Source organism: Physella acuta, unplaced genomic scaffold (assembly GCF_028476545.2).
Source record: "Physella acuta isolate Inbredline_101_S28 unplaced genomic scaffold, ASM2847654v3 ptg001441l, whole genome shotgun sequence".
NCBI lineage: Eukaryota > Metazoa > Mollusca > Gastropoda > Physidae > Physella > Physella acuta.
This window is the reverse complement of record NW_026732956.1, coordinates 538,028-558,066: the sequence shown is the minus strand read 5'-3', so window position 1 is coordinate 558,066 and position 20,039 is coordinate 538,028. Positions and strand designations below refer to the sequence as shown.

The 20,039-nt window shown below is 43.2% G+C and overlaps 2 protein-coding genes across 7 annotated transcripts; one reads left to right on the top strand and one right to left on the bottom strand.

Annotated features, from left to right (window-relative positions):
• Positions 1 to 397: 397 nt before the first annotated feature.
• LOC131927844 (uncharacterized) lies at positions 398 to 15,095 on the top strand. Of its 5 annotated transcripts, XR_009383697.1 has the most exons (8): positions 398 to 493; positions 2,077 to 2,305; positions 3,537 to 3,683; positions 4,628 to 4,763; positions 5,864 to 6,117; positions 6,978 to 7,148; positions 8,421 to 8,974; positions 14,654 to 15,095. XR_009383697.1 is itself a non-coding variant. In XM_059283711.1 (7 exons), exons 5-7 carry the CDS (start codon positions 5,924 to 5,926, stop codon positions 14,931 to 14,933), a joined length of 645 nt encoding a protein of 214 aa, XP_059139694.1. In that variant the 5' UTR covers positions 398 to 493; positions 2,077 to 2,305; positions 3,537 to 3,683; positions 4,628 to 4,763; positions 5,864 to 5,923; the 3' UTR covers positions 14,934 to 15,095. The 5 variants fall into 5 exon arrangements, 4 of the variants coding, with proteins under 4 accessions (XP_059139694.1, XP_059139693.1, XP_059139691.1 ...); XM_059283711.1 differs by lacking the exon at positions 8,421 to 8,974; XM_059283710.1 differs by lacking the exon at positions 14,654 to 15,095 and having other exon boundaries at positions 5,867 to 6,117; positions 8,421 to 9,054.
• A 1,221-nt stretch (positions 15,096 to 16,316) lies between these two features.
• Positions 16,317 to 19,114, bottom strand: LOC131927815 (uncharacterized). 2 transcript variants are annotated; one of them, XM_059283660.1, is made up of 4 exons: positions 19,019 to 19,114; positions 18,527 to 18,668; positions 17,731 to 17,840; positions 16,317 to 16,452 (listed from the first exon to the last, which is right to left on the bottom strand). In XM_059283660.1, the coding sequence occupies exons 2-4, from the start codon at positions 18,661 to 18,663 to the stop codon at positions 16,382 to 16,384; spliced, it is 318 nt and encodes a 105-aa protein (XP_059139643.1). In that variant the 5' UTR covers positions 18,664 to 18,668; positions 19,019 to 19,114; the 3' UTR covers positions 16,317 to 16,381. The 2 variants fall into 2 exon arrangements, with proteins under 2 accessions (XP_059139643.1, XP_059139644.1); XM_059283661.1 differs by having other exon boundaries at positions 19,044 to 19,095.
• Positions 19,115 to 20,039: the final 925 nt, after the last annotated feature.

Genomic DNA, 20,039 nt, shown 5'->3' with positions numbered 1-20,039 from the left:
CACATGATGCTTTCTTGTGTGACTGGAAATTGAATCACCAGCAGAGTTTCTTTCAGGCATTTCTTCAGTGGGCAGAGCCCCTGCACCCCCCCCCCTTGAACGAAATGGAATTTATGTAGAAAACACACTTTTACCAGTGTCCGCCTCCCCCCGAAAATATCAAGTGCGTCGTGTCCCCCGTCCCCCCCCCCCCCCCCCGGAGAAAAAAGCCTGGAAGAAAAACTGACCACCAGTATGCCTATTTATGAGCGCATGTCAACTAAAACATTACGCATTCACGTGAATGAGGTTTAATATTTTAAAATTTACGACCCTTTCATATTTTTTTTATCGATTACCTCTGTCCTAAGCTGCACACCCAGAACGGGAATTTCCGTTTCTAAAAGACCAAAATGACGTCCCACAAAACACGGTAACATGACGTAAACGTTAGTAATGTTTGATCAAACAAAAACACCAGGGCGGTGATAACGCCATCATAGTATTTGTCTTGGTAGGTTCAACTACACTGTTGTCAATAAGTTTAAAAATACAACTTTCTAATAACGTAAATTACGGGTTATTCATGATGATATATATATCTGTTTGAGATTTCACACGTAGCCCTAATAGACTAAATATATGATAGATCTAGATGTATATAGTTGCATGACGTGTTCGTCTGCGGCTATGCAGCAGAGTTTCTTTTAGGCATTAACCCCCCCCCCCCCCCGCGAGCACGTCTAAGAAAATATATACTTTAACCAACCCCCCTCCCCGGATATTCTAAGTGCGCCAACCTCCCCTGATATTTTCAGTTCCCCCCACCCCCACCCCCACCCCTCGGATAATGTATTATCCCCTTTGGAGAAAATGGTCTGAAAGAAACCCTGCTATGCAGTCAATGATGGCAGTCCAATCTTCGTCCGAATGTACTGGGGGAGGGGATATATAGATTTGCTTACTAGAATGTAACTAATATCAATGTCAAAAGGTGAAGCGGAACAAAACAATTGGCCACCATAGCTTCTATTTTTATATTATTCCATCCCGTTAGTTTTGGTGTTGTGTCGGCCTTGCTTTATGTCACAGCTAACAGAAGGTGTAGATCTAGTTGTTAAACAACTCGCGCTACAGAAAAACAAATGTAGACATACAGATGTATAACTTACCGAGACAGATAGTCCTCTATAAATGACTTCAGGCCTTTTTTTTAACATTCCCCCACCCCTTCCCCATTATTACTAATTATCAAAACTATTATCCATTTAAAAAAAACCATCTAAGTAACAATCCACTTCTCTTCCCCAACCCCCTTGCATTTTTTTTTTCCTTTTTTGAAACTAGACTTTCTTTTTTTAATATCAACTAAGCTGAATCATCTCAGGGCAAAACCTTGAAATTCAATATGAAGAGTTTGCAAATGGGAAAAAAAAGTGTGACCTCACACTTCCTGAACCCCCCCCCCCTTCCCTTTTTACACATTGTCATTTAAGTCCAACCTCCCCCTTACTAGGAATGTGACGTAATTTATTATGAGACTATCTTAGGGTTTCGATCAAATAATAAAATTCTTCTTTCAAAAAAGCGAACATGGGTATCTTTAATTGAAACGAAGTCTATTTGTGTGAACTTCCACAATGACATTTTGATACTTATATTTGTGATTGTAATTGTAATTGAGTGACTTCAACCTAATGTGTATTATCGTGAGAAACATATACAAAGCACCTGTTACCTAAGTACAAAACAGGGGAAATAAGAAACTTTTTTTCTGCTGACACACCGGAAGCAAAGCCAGTCGTCTCATGGCTGTCTGACTTTCTATTGGCATATTTCTCGAGTTCTCTCAGCTTGTATGACGTCCTAGCTACATCTCATAGCTCTTAAGTTATTTTTGCTTGTATGACGTCCTGGCGAAGTCTGTATGACGTCCTAGCTAAAGCTAATATTTCTTAACTTCATCAAGTTTATCTGACGTCCGGGCGAAGTCTGTATGACGTACTGGCTAAGATAACGTTTAATAACGTCCTAACTCCTCACACTTTGACGTCCTTGCCAAGACTGTAAGACGTCACCTTTCTCAACTTTTTACAGTCTATCTGACGTCCCAGCAGCTTCCTCCGAAGGGCGGGATTTAGCAGACGAACATGAGTGACAAAAAGTCACGTGTCACTCTTGTCCCTGGGGCCATTGGCAACACTGACCAGTCAGAACTTTGGCACCGCCTCAACCAGAAAACCCCCGGAGACCACCAGGACAATATCACAGAGAAACCGACGGAGCCCAAAGACAAAACCGCGTATCCGCCGTTGGCCAAAAACACGTGAGTTGGTTCATTAAAAACAAGTATCGGATCACAAAACATAGAGCCGCTGGTGTCAACAATATGTTGGTCATTCTATAGAGGTATCGATACCAAAAAATTGTCTCTTGAGTTACAAGAGATTTCGATACTATCCCATTCTTTGGTGCATACGATTGTTAATTTTATGAACGATAAAACACTAATAGGCTAATAGTGAAGCGTATTTCCGGGTTCAGATATGTACATATGCGATATTTATTTACCAAACATATTGACATAGCTTCAATAGTTTATTATATGTTTACATTCATCTCAGGTTCAATTAAAGAAATCCATGGTTCGACCCGGGACTAAAAAAAATACTGCTTAATTTTTTCGCTGAATTATGTATTTGGGCGTCTCGATAATACAAAAAAATTATTTAAATCCTTTTTTCTTATCATAGTAATGTACACTGCAATCTTTATCCGCTGCAACTTGATATTACATATTTAAAAACATCAACAACTGAGGGTTTTTAGCGCAATTTCCATACGGACAATTGCGATTATTAACTCTGGATGGATGAATGAATGGATGGATATGTGTCCGCAGCTTTAAGTCGTATCTCCTCCTCAACGAAGCAATATCGAGGACTAGTTCCAAAGCAAATATGTTAAGCAAGTTTCGAGGATGATTGTGGGCCAAAAAAATTCCCGGAATTCCTTCCTGGATTTCCCGGAAAAGCAAAAAAAAAAACTCGAAAAAATGCAGTTTTGGGCCCATATCTCGGCAACCAGACCACTTAGCGACTTGAAACATTTACCAATCGATTCCTGCCATAATTTAGAACAATATTGCCGAAGAAAGTTTTCAAAAATATCCTTTCGTTCGGTCATCGTATAGGCCTAGGATGATATTTTTAATTTAAACTGTGCATCGTGTAGGTTTTTAGCGCAAAAAAATATCCTTTCGTTCGGTCACAAAAAATTAAAAATTGTTATGGATAACATAAGGAAATTGCGCTTAAATTGTCACTAGACTTTTTATTAACTTGTTTAAAATATATTTTGAAAAGTCATGACTAGTTAAAAACACAATATATTTTTTTTCCAGGAAAACTATCGTTCCATCAGACGGTACACTGCAATCTTTATCCGCTGCAACTTGATATTACATATTTAAAAACATCAACATCTGATGGTTTTTTAAAATACATTTTGAAAAGTCATGACTAGTGTGTTGAAAACACAATATATTTTTTTTCCAGGAAAACAATCGTTCCGCCAGACGGTACCATCATCCCCCCGCCCACTGCTGCTGACATCTTGAAACAAAAGCCCAAGGCAGTCAAAGACTACTGCACGCCCGTCCAGTACCAGAACTTGCCAAACTCAGACAACTCACAAACAACCCAGTAAGTCCACGTCCATTATCTTCCTCCCCACTTCCTCTGTGTTGTTTCGTACTTACTTAATCCTCATCACTCCCTGTGGAGTATAGGGCAGCAACAAATCTCCGCCATTCTACTCTGTCTTGAGTGAGCCACTTTAATTCATGCCCGGTCTTGCCAGTAGCCTGTACTTCTTCTTCCATCTCTCTCTTCCATGTTCCCAGTGGTCTTCCTCTCTTTCGCTTTCCAGGCGGAGTCCACTTCAGCGCCATGTTAGGGAGTCTTCTTTTGCTCATGCGTAGGTCATGGCCCAGCCATCTCCATCTCCTCATCCGAACTTCTGAAATAATGTCGTTTAAACCTGTCCTTCGCTATATTTCCTTGTTCGGGACTTAGTCGTCCCACTTTATTCTGAGAATACGTTGGAGGGATCTTCTTTCAAAACCTCTGAAACGCCTCTCTCCTTTCTTGTTTAGTTTCCATGACTCTCTACAGCATGGAGGAGTACAGAACGTACATTAGACTCGTAGATCCTTATTTTGGTTATCTGCTGCAGTGAGGCCTGCAGGGGTGGACTGTATGTGTCCAATCGGCCTGGGAAATTTTTAAAGGCGCCCCCCCCCCCCCCCCCCAACCCCAAATTGAAATTTTCATAGTGCATTTTTCTCCATCAAAAGCCTGAATTCTACGCCTTGGTATGAAGATATGGTAAAATGGTAAATACCATTTTAAAAAATCAAAACAGTAATAAAACTATTACAGCACCGTTCTCGGTGGCCCATCGAGATTTTTTTCCGACAGACCGGCGGGCCAGTCCACCCTAAACCTAACCGTACTTCAAACTGTAATCCAACACTCAAAGTGGAAGGATTTAGCCTAGGTTTGCACTTGTGTGGTTTCAGTGCATTGATTCTGTTCTCAGAGAAAAAAAACTAGATTCCATTCCTTATATGTGATTCTCTTTGCAGAAAAACCAAGGAATCTGAGCCTAACCTAAAGAAGACAGAAGTCCCATCTGAAAATAACACCCGAAAGCTAATTCTTCAAGAGCAGGATCTAACGAATCAGGAATCCTAGAGCTGCACCTTGTCATTGATGTGCACAGTAAGAATAAATCTACATGTACTGTACTGTGTTCGTGGTGCATCAGTAGCCTGGTCAGGTTTTCAGTGTAGGGGCAGCCAACATTACGGAGGTCAAGGACAAATGTGTTGTCAGCCGTGATTGGTCTAGAAATAAGACACTTTCACTAAGCAAGAGGGAGATACAGAAGTTGACCTCAGGAGGGCGCTTACACTGACCAAGAGGGAGATACAGAAGCTGACCTCAGGAGGGCGCTTACACTGACCAAGAGGGTGATACAGAAGCTGACCTCAGGAGGGCGCTTACACTGACCAAGAGGGTGATACAGAAGCTGACCTCAGGAAGGCGCTTACACTGACCAAGAGGGTGATACAGAAGCTGACCTCAGGAGGGCGCTTACACTGACCAAGAGGGTGATACAGAAGCTGACCTCAGGAGGGCGCTCACACTGACCAACAGGAAGGTACAGAAGCTGACCTCAGAAGGGCGCTCACACTGACCAACAGGAAGGTACAGAAGCTGACCTCAGGAGGGCGCTCACACTGACCAACAGGGAGGTACAGAAGCTGACCTCAGGAGGGCGCTTACACTGACCAACAGGGAGGTACAGATCCGGGATACAAGAGGACGCCTTCGTTTAAATTACTCGTTTAGCAGATACATTTTTTTTAAAAAAGGCGCCACTGTCCTGAAAATGGTCGCAAGGGAGTGGAGGTCTCCGGTGTAGCCCACATATAATGACATGATATTTAACACTAACAATCAGTAAATATTATCTATAATATTTTACACAGCTAAGTCAATTTGATTTGGTTCTACGCCTATACGGGTTTTTGCTCGGCAACGCATTTAATCTTTTATCGACGCTCTTTAAAAGAAAAAATGAGGTCGATATGATAGTATGTGGAACTGCGCGTGATGTATGGCCCTTCTAAATTGGGTAAATGAAAAATGTCGAATTTTAAACCTCTTGGATTAAGGGCTAGCCTACATCATAAAAAGTAATGTACGGCTTTTGATTACGCCCCATGAGTGATTACATAACATTTACTTCCCGTTTTTAAAGTATAAAATGCATGATTACAATTACGCTTTCCAATTAATTAATCTTTTATCCATAGCAGCCGAGTTAAATCAGTAACTGCGTCAAGCCACCACCGTCACCATCAAGAACTCTCACCATGCCTACCCTGGAGGGCATGCACGCCCCTGGCAACGAAAACGCCCACCTCCTGCCACCTGCCGGCTACATCAACCCCATACCAAAGGAAGTGTACCGCTTCAACAGGGTTGTCCCCCACTACCCGCCCGATCCGTGCATCCATCCGCACGAAGGAGACGTCATTTGCTTGCCTGATGAACCAGCGGTCATGAGGTAGAGATATCTTAGCACTGGTACCTGTGTTTCTTCCAGACTTTTTTCTCCATGGGGGGGGGGGGGGAGACACTGTTAAAAGTATATGATGAGATGCCTGGAAGAAACACTGACTAGTACTTGTAGAGTTTAACTGTTTGTACACAATCTAACAAGTAAAGTTTAATTGGTAGTTTGGTAGATATTTCCATAGAGCGCGACATTTATTTTGTTATATGCTAACAATAGTTTAAAATTTGTTCCCTGTCTTGTTAGAATGATAACTTTTTTTAAACGGCTTAAAAAAAAAACATGAAGCTGCGCAATGTAGACTGGTTGGGGGGGGGGGGGGTGTCTTCCATAAATGACATCACGCTTTTATTGGATAATTTTATCTGCCCCCCCCCCCCCCTCCTTTCCCCATTTCGTCACAAAAAAAAACAGAGCCCCAACCACAAAAATGACATCAAACCGCAGCCTAACCCCCGCCCCCTTCAAAATTGCAGATTGTGTGTTTTTAAAACATTGTTTTATTTCTTTAAATAATTCAGAGCTCGGTCAATATTGTGTATATTACTGAATCTGTAGTACAATTTACAAAAAAAAAAAACAGCTTTCAAAAACAAGAAATTAGGGCTAAAATACTTTTTTTCCCCTTATTTTGTAAAGTGCAGAAAGTGTGTCATCACACACACCCCCTCGTCACAAAATCCCCCCCCCCCCCACACACACCCTAGGAGTGTGATGTCATTTATGGTCGACATGTATATCGACGGACAACTCTTAGTTATTAAGTATTTTTACAAACAATCACAATCAAGATTTATTTCTTTTTGCTAATATTCAATGTGATCGAAAAAAAAAACACCTTTTTGTCCCAGAAATCATCCTTGCATGCCAACAGCCGGGAAAGATGTACGCATGCAAAGTGACACCTTCCGGTTTCATAAAGTCTACCCGCCCACCGACAACATCCCCTGCCGGTCAGAAGGCAACAACTGCGTTGCTTCAGCGCCGATAACTCAGTCAAGCACATGCCCGTGTACCCACAGGTAAGAAGTTACTCGCCTTTTCCTGTTCTGGCCTATACTAGATAGGAAGTGGTCTCAGTAAAATTGTATATATTGTTGTTTTTTTGACTAAACACGCACATTTAATCGATTTATTTAGTAAACAATACTCTAATACCAAATTGTAATTCTCTTTCATTTTTGGTCATTACTGTGTTAAGTACAGTGGCGTAGGCAGGGGGGGTTAGACCCCTCGGTATATATATAAAAAGTTTGAGGGGGGTGCAAATCGAAAGTTTGAGGGGGGGGGGGTGCAAATCGAAAGTTTGTCCCCGGGTAAAAATTGGAACCCCCCCCCCCCCCTTGAGACGATCCTGGCTACGCCACTGGTTAAGTAAATAGGTCATCTATGTAAACTATGTTTGTTCGTGAAATGATTTGAATGCTGTTTCCCTAGTTGACACTCATGTGTCAATAGTTTATGTTTGTTACAAAGTGTTAGCTGTCAGTGGTCGTTTGGAACAGGATCTGAAAAATATAGCTTTTTGCCGTCAGTTAAAGCCTACACAAAACAACTTTGAAGTGGAGCTTTTCCCACCACTACAGTCTAAATGTCTAGAACAGAGTTTCTTCCAGGCATCTCTTCGGGAGGAGGGGGGGGGATGGGGGGGGGGCTCCGCTTCCCTGAAGAAAGTCTAACGCCCCCCCCCCCGAACAAAATGGAATTTATATAGAGAATATATACTTTTAACAGCGTCCGCCCACTCCCCCCGAAAATTTTAAGTGCCCCCCCCCCCCCCACCGTAGAAAAATTCTGGAAGAAACACTGGTCTAGAATCACTATGGGTGCACCTTGGTGTAAAAAAACTGTAATTATACATCTATCTTGCAATTTTACAAATATAAAAAGAACGCCGTTGTTTTCTCTTGGCTTACTAATGACTTGGGTGGCTAAGCGAGTACTTATTTATGCTCTTCTTCGCGTTAGTGCTTCTCTCGGAAAATTTTGTCGTCCCTTCCCCCCCCCCCCCCCCCCCCCCTCTCCGCCGGAGAAAATAGACTGAAAGACATTGCTTGACTTTTTCTTTTTTAAAACTGCTATAGGAACAAATTAAGCAAATAATTTCGAACGCAATCCACTTATACATATTCAACAAACGCTTTTACAAATGACGTCCAAAATCAAATGATTTATTTACATCGAATTCTTCGGTGTTTTCACGCAAGGGCAACATATTTTGACAAGCTTAGGAAAATTCAGAAACTTTTCCGTAACACAGCTGTAGAGCATCCTCTGTCGTTTGTCATCCTCAGATCTCCGTACGCACCCAGCAATCCCAGAAGGCATTTCGACTACCGCTACCCCAGCGGCCCCACCACTATACAGCGGCAGGGCTTCGCGCCAGACGCCTGCACCCGCGTTGACCCGTCCCACAATTTGGGACACAGCATGGCCGTCGGGGGTATCCAAGTCAATATCCCGCCGCCCAGACAGTATCATCCACCTCCAAATAATACACCAATGGCTGGCTGGCAAGGCTATGCGTCATCGGGTGCTGCGTTTGGCCAAGCCACGCCCCCTAATCAGTACGCAGTTGTTGGTGATATAACACACGGGGGTGATTACGTCATGTCCGGCCGAGCCAATCCAATGGCACGTAACCTGCTGACCACTCCGGACCCGAACTGTGTACGCCCTTACAATCCAGCGCCCTATGTGTGTAGACCAGTTTATAACCGGAAGTATCTGTTAGATTGTCCTACACAAGATGGCCCCCCGGCTGACACTTACACATTTTTATAAGAACACTACATACTACATTTTGTTCACAAGTCAAATGACCGGCAGATATGAAGACGTGAAGAATGTAAGCTTCGCAAATATAAATTAATTTTGGCAGAATTCAAATCCAAAGGGGGGGAAAATAAACATTGAATGCTCAAAAAATATGTCTACCGTTGTTTTTCAAATCTATCTTTTGATTCTCGACAACAACTAGATGTATTTATATTTTCTGACGGCTTCAAAACATTGTCGGGGGGGGGGGGGGGGCGGGGCGTGATGTTTCTTAAATGTCATTAACAAGAATATTTTGGACACTTTTACATTTTTCGCAAACTTAGCAGTTAATTACATTATTTTTTTTTTGTTTCTTCAGTTGTTGTTTTTTTCTGTGTTGCTGCACGGAGAAAATAATCTGGTTTTTAGTTTACATTTATTTTTATCCTTTGCCTGAAATGATATAGCCTAGCTTTCATATCATGCTATCAACCTGGTCGATTGTTCTCTTCAGTAGATGTTCACTCCCGTCAATGAAGTTCTCGACCCAGACGTTTAGCTAATTGTTTCACAGTCGGGGGGGGGGGGGGTTCGCAAAAATAAATTACTGCGCCCAGGTTCACATCTAGCTTACACTTTGTAACTATTTTTTTACTCGCTGAATGTAATATGTTCTATTAATAATTTGTTAAAAAGCATGTTCGTATGCAAACGTTAATTGTTTCATCTGTTATTTTGTTTGTATAATATACCATTAACAAGTGTCCAATGATTCATTGATTTTTGTTAAGTTTACTATCCATTAACACATGCCACATAATTATTAGATGTTTGTCCTCTCCACATTTATTTGGTGCTTACCCATCTTCGCCAATGACTTCATGTTTGTCCTCCCCAACAATGACTTGATGTTTGTCCTCCCCACCAATGACTTGATGTTTGCCCCTCCTCCACACCAATGACTTGATGTTTGTCCTCCCCACCAATGACTTGATGTTTGTCCTCCCCACCAATGACTTGATGTTTGCCCCTCCTCCACACCAATGACTTGATGTTTGTCCTCCCCAACAAATGACTTGATGTTTGTCTTCCCCACCAATGACTTGATGTTTGTCCTCCCCGCCAATGACTTGATGTTTGTCCTCCCCACCAATGACTTGATGTTTGTCCTCCCCACCAATTACTTGATGTTTGTCCTCCCCACCAATTACTTGATGTTTGTCCTCCCCACCAATGACTTGATGTTTGTCCTCCTCACCCACCAATGACTTGATGTTTGTCCTCCCCACCAATAACTTGATGTTTGTCCTCCCCACCAATGACTTGATGTTTGTCCTCCTCACCCACCAATGACTTGATGTTTGTCCTCCCCACCAATGACTTGATGTTTGTCCTCCCCACCAATTACTTGATGTTTGTCCTCCCCACCAATGACTTGATGTTTGTCATCCCCACCAATAACTTGATGTTTGTCCTCCCCACCAATGACTTGATGTTTGTCCTCCCCACCAATAACTTGATGTTTGTCCTCCCCACCAATGACTTGATGTTTGTCCTCCCCACCAATGACTTGATGTTTGTCCTCCTCACCCATCAATGACTTGATGTTTGTCCTCCCCACCAATGACTTGATGTTTGTCCTCCCCACCAATTACTTGATGTTTGTCCTCCCCACCAATGACTTGATGTTTGTCATCCCCACCAATAACTTGATGTTTGTCCTCCCCACCAATGACTTGATGTTTGTCCTCCCCACCAATAACTTGATGTTTGTCCTCCCCACCAATGACTTGATGTTTGTCCTCCTCACCCACCAATGACTTGATGTTTGTCCTCCCCACCAATGACTTGATGTTTGTCCTCCCCACCAATTACTTGATGTTTGTCCTCCCCACCAATGACTTGATGTTTGTCATCCCCACCAATAACTTGATGTTTGTCCTCCCCACCAATGACTTGATGTTTGTCCTCCCCACCAATAACTTGATGTTTGTCCTCCCCACCAATGACTTGATGTTTGTCCTCCCCACCAATGACTTGATGTTTGTCCTCCTCACCCACCAATGACTTGATGTTTGTCCTCCCCACCAATGACTTGATGTTTGTCCTCCCCACCAATTACTTGATGTTTGTCCTCCCCACCAATGACTTGATGTTTGTCATCCCCACCAATAACTTGATGTTTGTCCTCCCCACCAATGACTTGATGTTTGTCCTCCCCACCAATAACTTGATGTTTGTCCTCCCCACCAATGACTTGATGTTTGTCCTCCCCACCAATGACTTGATGTTTGTCCTCATCACCCACCAATGACTTGATGTTTGTCCTCCCCACCAATGACTTGATGTTTGTCCTCCCCACCAATGACTTGATGTTTGTCCTCCCCACCAATAACTTGATGTTTGTCCTCCCCATCAATGACTTGATGTTTGTCCTCCCCACCAATGACTTGATGTTTGTCCTCCCCACCAATTACTTGATGTTTGTCCTCCTCACCCACCAATGACTTGATGTTTGTCCTCCCCACCAATGACTTGATGTTTGTCCTCCCCACCAATGACTTGATGTTTGTCCTCCCCACCAATAACTTGATGTTTGTCCTCCCCACCAATGACTTGATGTTTGTCCTCCCCACCAATGACTTGATGTTTGTCCTCCCCACCAATAACATGATGTTTGTCCTCCCCATCAATGACTTGATGTTTGTCCTCCCCACCAATGACTTGATGTTTGACCTCCCCACCAATGACTTGATGTTTGTCCTCCCCACCAATGACTTGATGTTTGTCCTCCCCACCAATGACTTGATGTTTGTCCTCCCCACCAATGACTTGATGTTTGTCCTCCCCATCAATAACTTGATGTTTGTCCTCCCCACCAATGACTTGATGTTTGTCCTCCCCACCAATGACTTGATGTTTGTCCTCCCCACCAATGACTTGATGTTTGTCCTCCCCACCAATGACTTGATGTTAATCCTCCCTACCAATGACTTGATGTTTGTCCTCCTCACCCACCAATGACTTGATGTTTGTCCTCCCCACCAATGACTTGATGTTTGTCCTCCCCACCAATTACTTGATGTTTGTCCTCCCCACCAATGACTTGATGTTTGTCCTCCCCACCAATGACTTGATGTTTGTCCTCCCCACCAATAACACGATGTTTGTCCTCCCCATCAATGACTTGATGTTTGTCCTCCCCACCAATGACTTGATGTTTGACCTCCCCACCAATGACTTGATGTTTGTCCTCCCCACCAATGACTTGATGTTTGACCTCCCCATCAATGACTTGATGTTTGTCCTCCCCACCAATGACTTGATGTTTGTCCTCCCCACCAATGACTTGATGTTTGTCCTCCCCATCAATAACTTGATGTTTGTCCTCCCCACTAATGACTTGATGTTTGTCCTCCCCACCAATGACTTCATGTTTGTCCTCCCCACCAATGACTTGATGTTTGTCCTCCCCACCAATGACTTGATGTTTGTCCTCCCCACCAATGACTTGATGTTAATCCTCCCTACCAATGACTTGATGTTTGTCCTCCCCACCAATGACTTGATGTTTGTCCTCCCCACCAATGACTTGATGTTTGTCCTCCACACCGATGACTTGATGTTTGTCCTCCCCACCAATGACTTGATGTTAATCCTCCCCACCAATGACTTGATGTTTGTCCTCCACACCGATGACTTGATGTTTGTCCTCCCCACCAATGACTTGATGCTTCCCACCAATGACTTGATGTTTGTCCTCCTCACCAATGACTTGATGTTTGTCCTCCCCACCAATGACTTGATGCTTCCCACCAATGACTTGATGTTTGTCCTCCCCACCAATGACTTGATGTTTGTCCTCCCCACCAATGACTTGATGTTTGTCCTCCCCACCAATGACTTGATGTTAATCCTCCCTACCAATGACTTGATGTTTGTCCTCCCCACCAATGACTTGATGTTTGTCCTCCCCACCAATGACTTGATGTTTGTCCTCCACACCGATGACTTGATGTTTGTCCTCCCCACCAATGACTTGATGTTAATCCTCCCCACCAATGACTTGATGTTTGTCCTCCACACCGATGACTTGATGTTTGTCCTCCCCACCAATGACTTGATGCTTCCCACCAATGACTTGATGTTTGTCCTCCTCACCAATGACTTGATGTTTGTCCTCCCCACCAATGACTTGATGCTTCCCACCAATGACTTGATGTTTGTCCTCCCCACCAATGACTTGATGTTTGTCCTCCCCACCAATGACTTGATGTTTGTCCTCCCCACCAATGACTTGATGTTAATCCTCCCTACCAATGACTTGATGTTTGTCCTCCCCACCAATGACTTGATGTTTGTCCTCCCCACCAATGACTTGATGTTTGTCCTCCCCACCAATGACTTGATGTTAATCCTCCCCACCAATGACTTGATGTTTGTCCTCCACACCGATGACTTGATGTTTGTCCTCCCCACCAATGACTTGATGCTTCCCACCAATGACTTGATGTTTGTCCTCCTCACCAATGACTTGATGTTTGTCCTCCCCACCAATGACTTGATGCTTCCCACCAATGACTTGATGTTTGTCCTCCCCACCAATGACTTGATGTTTGTCCTCCCCACCAATGACTTGATGTTTGTCCTCCCCACCAATGACTTGATGTTAATCCTCCCTACCAATGACTTGATGTTTGTCCTCCCCACCAATGACTTGATGTTTGTCCTCCCCACCAATGACTTGATGTTTGTCCTCCACACCGATGACTTGATGTTTGTCCTCCCCACCAATGACTTGATGTTAATCCTCCCCACCAATGACTTGATGTTTGTCCTCCACACCGATGACTTGATGTTTGTCCTCCCCACCAATGACTTGATGCTTCCCACCAATGACTTGATGTTTGTCCTCCTCACCAATGACTTGATGTTTGTCCTCCCCACCAATGACTTGATGCTTCCCACCAATGACTTGATGTTTGTCCTCCCCACCAATGACTTGATGTTTGTCCTCCCCACCAATGACTTGATGTTTGTCCTCCCCACCAATGACTTGATGTTAATCCTCCCTACCAATGACTTGATGTTTGTCCTCCCCACCAATGACTTGATGTTTGTCCTCCCCACCAATGACTTGATGTTTGTCCTCCACACCGATGACTTGATGTTTGTCCTCCCCACCAATGACTTGATGTTAATCCTCCCCACCAATGACTTGATGTTTGTCCTCCACACCGATGACTTGATGTTTGTCCTCCCCACCAATGACTTGATGCTTCCCACCAATGACTTGATGTTTGTCCTCCTCACCAATGACTTGATGTTTGTCCTCCCCACCAATGACTTGATGCTTCCCACCAATGACTTGATGTTTGTCCTCCCCACCAATGACTTGATGTTTGTCCTCCCCACCAATGACTTGATGTTTGACCTCCCCACCAATGACTTGATGTTTGTCCTCCCCACCAATGACTTGATGTTTGACCTCCCCATCAATGACTTGATGTTTGTCCTCCCCACCAATGACTTGATGTTTGTCCTCCCCACCAATGACTTGATGTTTGTCCTCCCCATCAATGACTTGATGTTTGTCCTCCCCACCAATGACTTGATGTTTGTCCTCCCCATCAATGACTTGATGTTTGTCCTCCCCATCAATAACTTGATGTTTGTCCTCCCCACCAATGACTTGATGTTTGTCCTCCCTACCAATGACTTGATGTTTGTCCTCCCCACCAATGACTTGATGTTTGTCCTCTAACAGATGTCCACCACTGGTCGCGACGAAGCCGTACGACCTCAAGTACATGAGCCCTGGTTGTGCTGACAGGAAACCCACGCCCCATTTCGTCACGCCCTACTTCTACGAACCGACCCCCTTCATCAAATGGCCGTCCACCAGCCCCTACGGACCCAGCGTGCACCGGGACACGTGCAGGAGACCGTTCTCCATTGACCTACTGCCCCAGTGCCCTAATTCCAACACAACCCCAGAACCTAACCTCGCAATGTTTCTTAGCTGCTACGGAAGGCCAACCGATTGAAATACACCATGCCTACCTTTAAATAACATTTTGTTTTTACAAAACATGCATTATCAATAACGGAACAATACGTTAAGACTGTGAAGTATGGACAAAACAACATCAAATCTAGAACATTTGCACAAGTCATTTGTAATGCGCAACGAATACATGATGGCGTTAAAATCATCATTATTGTTTTATTACGTCTTGTTTTATATTTTACATTTTGATATAACACCTCGTTTACACTTGCGACACCTCGTTTACACTTAGCCATAAGTTAATTTTATCAGAACATGTATTGGGGGGGGGGGGGTGGCGTACATTTATTGCGAAGTTTATTTTTCTAGACATGTATAAATAGTATACAGGTCGCAAGTGTAAACGCGCTGTAGCATGTTGACTGACATTGAGTTTTGCAGCTGAATAATCTTTTACCTTTTGTGCTCAAGACACAATTGACCGCTTGCAGCTGAATGGCGGTGTAGATGCATTGGAACTTCCAGACAATTGCTTATGCTCCATGTAACCCTGCCATCAGAGTTTCTTCCAGGCATTTCTTCGTGGGGCTCCGCCCCCCCCCCCCCGAACGAAATGGAATTTATATAGAAAATATATACTTTTATCAGTCCGCCCCCCCTGGAAAATGTTGAACCCCACCCGGAGAAAAAAGTCTGGAAGAAACACTGCCTGCCATAGAAACAAGTCACTCGAATCACGCAGCACATTATTGTAGGGTCTAAGACATATTCCCCCACCCCCGACATTACCCCATAGATAGAATCTCTCCCATGTTACTGCCTTCCGCTCAAGAAACTATGAATACCGTCATGTTACCGTATAAGTGAGAGAACCGGCGTGCTATATAGTGCCAGAATGAAACGTATATCGTGATGCCACATGGTATTCTTTAGAATGCCAAACAGGTAAACCGCAAAGTGTAGGATAAGCTAATGTCTTCAGATAATGTCCTACACCTAATCCTTAGCTTTTTGTAAACCATAGGAATGGGCGAGGGTAATCGACAGAGAAGAATGCTTGTGAGAAGGGGGGGGGGGGTGACAGGTAGGTAGTGTCCAGCTCCCAAATATGACTAGCCATCTACATAGAATCTAACAATCTAACCACCAACTGAACCTGAATACAACCATCGTGCCCATCACCAAAAACAACAAAACTCTACCATCACAATACTGATTCCATAGAGCATAAATTTCCTTCAATTTAGTCAAGATTGTAACATTTCAATCGATTTGAATTTCAAGATTTTAACTTTCCAATTTTTATCAATCAGTTATTTCCCTCATTCAAACTATTAAAAAACATGATTGAATAAGCACAGAAGAGAAACAAAGGATACACCAGTTTGAGTTTGATGTTATTATTCTTTTATTTTAAAACCCTAGCCATGCAAAAGAATACCATAAAACAATCTTTATTTGTCGAGTCAAACCTCTGGGCCAACGTTAATGTTTGAAAAGTGTAAGTCTAGCAAGACTAGTGTTGGTGTGGCGGACTCGGGCGTTTCCCCAGGCACCTGTGACAGACAACAAAATGGTCAGGTTTTAAGTTTTAGTGACTGGACAATGCGGGGACTTTACCGCATAGATCTACTTAAAATCGTGCTTTGGTAGGACGTCAGCAAATCAGAGGGGGGGGGGGCTTCTGAGAGGGAACTAAAACGTGGTTTAGAAATGAAACGCTGCATACATTACATGATACATTTTGTTTAAATGATTTAAAACATGTTTTATTCCTGGTTTTGATGAGAGGGATGGTGGTTGAAGTGTTATTTTTGAAGAAAGGGGTCTGTGTGGCGATTGAGTAAAGAGGAGGGGGTAAAGTCTGTTCAAATGGCGTGATGTCATTTTTTTGAGCTACCCATTTATGGGATTTTTTTCCGTGAATATTTGACTTTAAAAACAGTCTTTCTTCCATGCATCTCTTCGGGAGGAGGTGTAGCAGCCCCTCCTCCGGAAAAACGTCTGGAAAAAAACACTGTTTAAAAATACCACAATAAATTAATCATTCAGCTACGTGTTTACTCATTTAAAAAAAAAAAATCTTGATAACAAGTAAACGCTTTGTTGAAGCTAAGACTAAGGCAATCAAATATCTGATAAAAACGTGGACAACAATAACCAGTACAAATAAAGCTTTAACTTAAGAACTTAAACAGACATTTTTGATAAGCATTATTTGAAATGGTAGTAAATTATTGATTTTCACTTTTGCCTACTGAAGATTTTAGCAATTCTTTTCATTTATGTGAGAACAAATTTTTGTTCACAATAGATTTAACCATAGTAATTTAATTGGTCTACGGGTACCAAAAATTGTCTGCAAAAGTTTTCTTGAAACAGAATCTGTCGTTTGCAAAAAGAACCTTAAGTTTCTCAAACTTCAAACGTACATAGGCTCCTAGTGTGTTTCTTTAAGGGGTCGTCCATAAATAACGTCACGCTTTTTTTGACGATTTTACCCCCCCCCCTCCCCTCACAAAAAGCCAGACCCCCCCCCCCCCCAAATGACGTCACACCTCAAACTACAATCCCCCCCCCCCCCCCCCAAAAAAAAAAAAAAGAAACCCGATATTTTTCCAAAATCGTGTTTGAACTCTGTCAAAAGTGTAACGTCACACCATCTGTACACCCCCCCCCCCTTCCCCTCATCACACACCGTCACAAAATTACGGACCCTCCGACCCCCTTTCCCCCTACGAGTGTGATGTCATTTATGGACGACCCCTAATTAATAAGTAAAATAAAATCTAACACTTAACATATAAAAAACAGGAAACAAATGTTCGTCTTACTCAGCCAGTCAGCACGAACCCCGTAGTCCTCTTCACGCATGTACGATGGTCTTGATTTGGGCACGAACATTTTTCGATCAAACGGGGCGAATAATGCCCGTGGCGAGTTGCTGATAGAGGGAAAATGTTTACACATTGTTATAGTGAGTCGTATCAAGGTTTTTGTTTTTGGCTGGGTACGAGCAATCTGCATCCGCACGTTGGGTCGATGGGGGGGGGGGGGGGGGGGAATTGAACATAAATAGCCCTATATCAGAGGCGTAGCGGGAGGACATATGTCCCCGGACGCTGACCTTAGGGGGGCGCCAAAATGGGTTGGAAAAACAAATTGAAAGTTTGAGGGGGGCTGTGTAAATCAAAAGTTCGAGGGGGGGGGTTGCAAATCGAAAGTTTGAGGGGGGGGGGGGAGTTCAAATCGAAAGTTTGTCCCCGGGCGACGGGAAGGGTCGATACGCCTCTGCCCTATATCTTACGGGAGGTCGAAGGGGACATTCCTGGATTCACCTAGCTCCGAGGGGTACCTAACAACGTGTCGGAGACCGCAAATACGGCTGGGCAGAATGCTGACTAACCCATTTTCGCTTGTGACAAGAACAGAGAAACAGATTAGCTCCACCATTTTCAACCGGAATTATGGCGTCTGGTCTGTATAAGAAGCACCTCCCAGATTATACATTTATCCCCGTCGACTTAACATGTTATCATATTGCCCGCCATCGCGCGAGATTTGATTCCGTTTTTTCTTACGGAAAACTTCCATACGTGTATTTTATACTTTTAACAATGCTACACTTACAAGATGGCCGCCCTTCTAAAGTCATACATATTTGGGTAGTGATGTTCCATTTCTGTGGATTTGAAATAAGGAGAATCTAGGTATGCCGGGATGTCATCAGGCAGGAAAACATTGAATCTTTCATCGTCAGCGGCCATTTTGTCTGGAATAAAAAGATAAGCACCATTACAGTATACAAACACAGGGGGAAAAGCAAAAGGGCACTTGAAATTTTCGGGGGGGGGGGGGGGGAGGACGCTGGTAAAAGAAAATACTTTCTATATAAATATTATAAATTATATTTCGTTCGGGGGGCAGCGCGGTAGATCTAGAGTCGAGATCTAGAGATCTAGATCTATGTCATTCTCCGAAAACACGTGATTTCCTAAATAAACCATCGTTGATACCAAAAGAACTATACTCTCATTTGGTACCTAGGATGCTATAGTTTCAATATAATTTTGCAGCTATTTTTAATTGATGTAGGCTAAATTTAATAAACGTTTGTCTCACCCAGTCTATTTTAATATTTCCTTACAGTGGCACGATGGTATAGCGCACAACAGTGTATTTTACTCCAAAATTGATGTGTCAACTTCTACTTCCGTTTAGCACCGTGTGGACCTATGAAAAACTGTGGACTAACTGTGCATTTTTAACATTACTTTTAGTGTATCATGTTATTTCTCTATGTAGGTTTATTAAAGGGTCATATAAAGTCATATTGCCAACAGCTTTACGTTTTCTATTTTTTTATTGCCTGACTGGCTGTAGGTTGGCGATTTACAGAACGCGTGCCCTAGCCAGCCTCAAATACTTTTCTTCTTCAGTCCAGAGCGTACAGCCCCTTTGCCAGGTGTGACTTTTAGTTTGACTTAACGATTCGGAGAGTCCCGTATTTCCTCAAGCTAGACTTGGGTGACTAGTCTTCCCAATCATTGCCGTGATCGAGGTAGAGAGTATTAGTAGTGCTTATTTCGGCGAACGATAGAGGAAATACGCAACCTGCAAGGACCCTCTGACATCCGGTTGAGGTCAGTTGAGGATATATCCTTTAATGGTTGAGAGGATATAAGCACATCGTTTATTTCCTTGACAGGGTGTGAGAAGAGATAAGCACTTGCGTATTTCCTCTGCCCTTAGCCTAACCCCTAACCCTAACACAACTCCTCGGTAGTCTAAATAGTCCACCTCCCAGTTTACATCATCAGTGGGCAGTAGTAGTTAACTTGCTGTCCTTATCTTTACTGCTAACCCAACTTTCATGGTAACCCACGTTTTAAAAATCAATCTCCATGTCGCTGCTCTGGCTTTTCTTGCTCAGTGTTTTAGTGCACTCTTACATAAAAGATTGTTATTAAAACGTTTTTTTTAAAATGTATTTTTCCCTCTGGGGACTCCAGTCTAGGCAATAGATCGGCGTTTCCTTCATCTCTAGTTGGTCTTTCGTTTGTTCGCTGCCATTGTTGGTAATTGTGTTCAAAGTTTCTTCCAGGCATTTCTTCGGAGGGGGGGGGGGGGGGCTCCGCCCGAA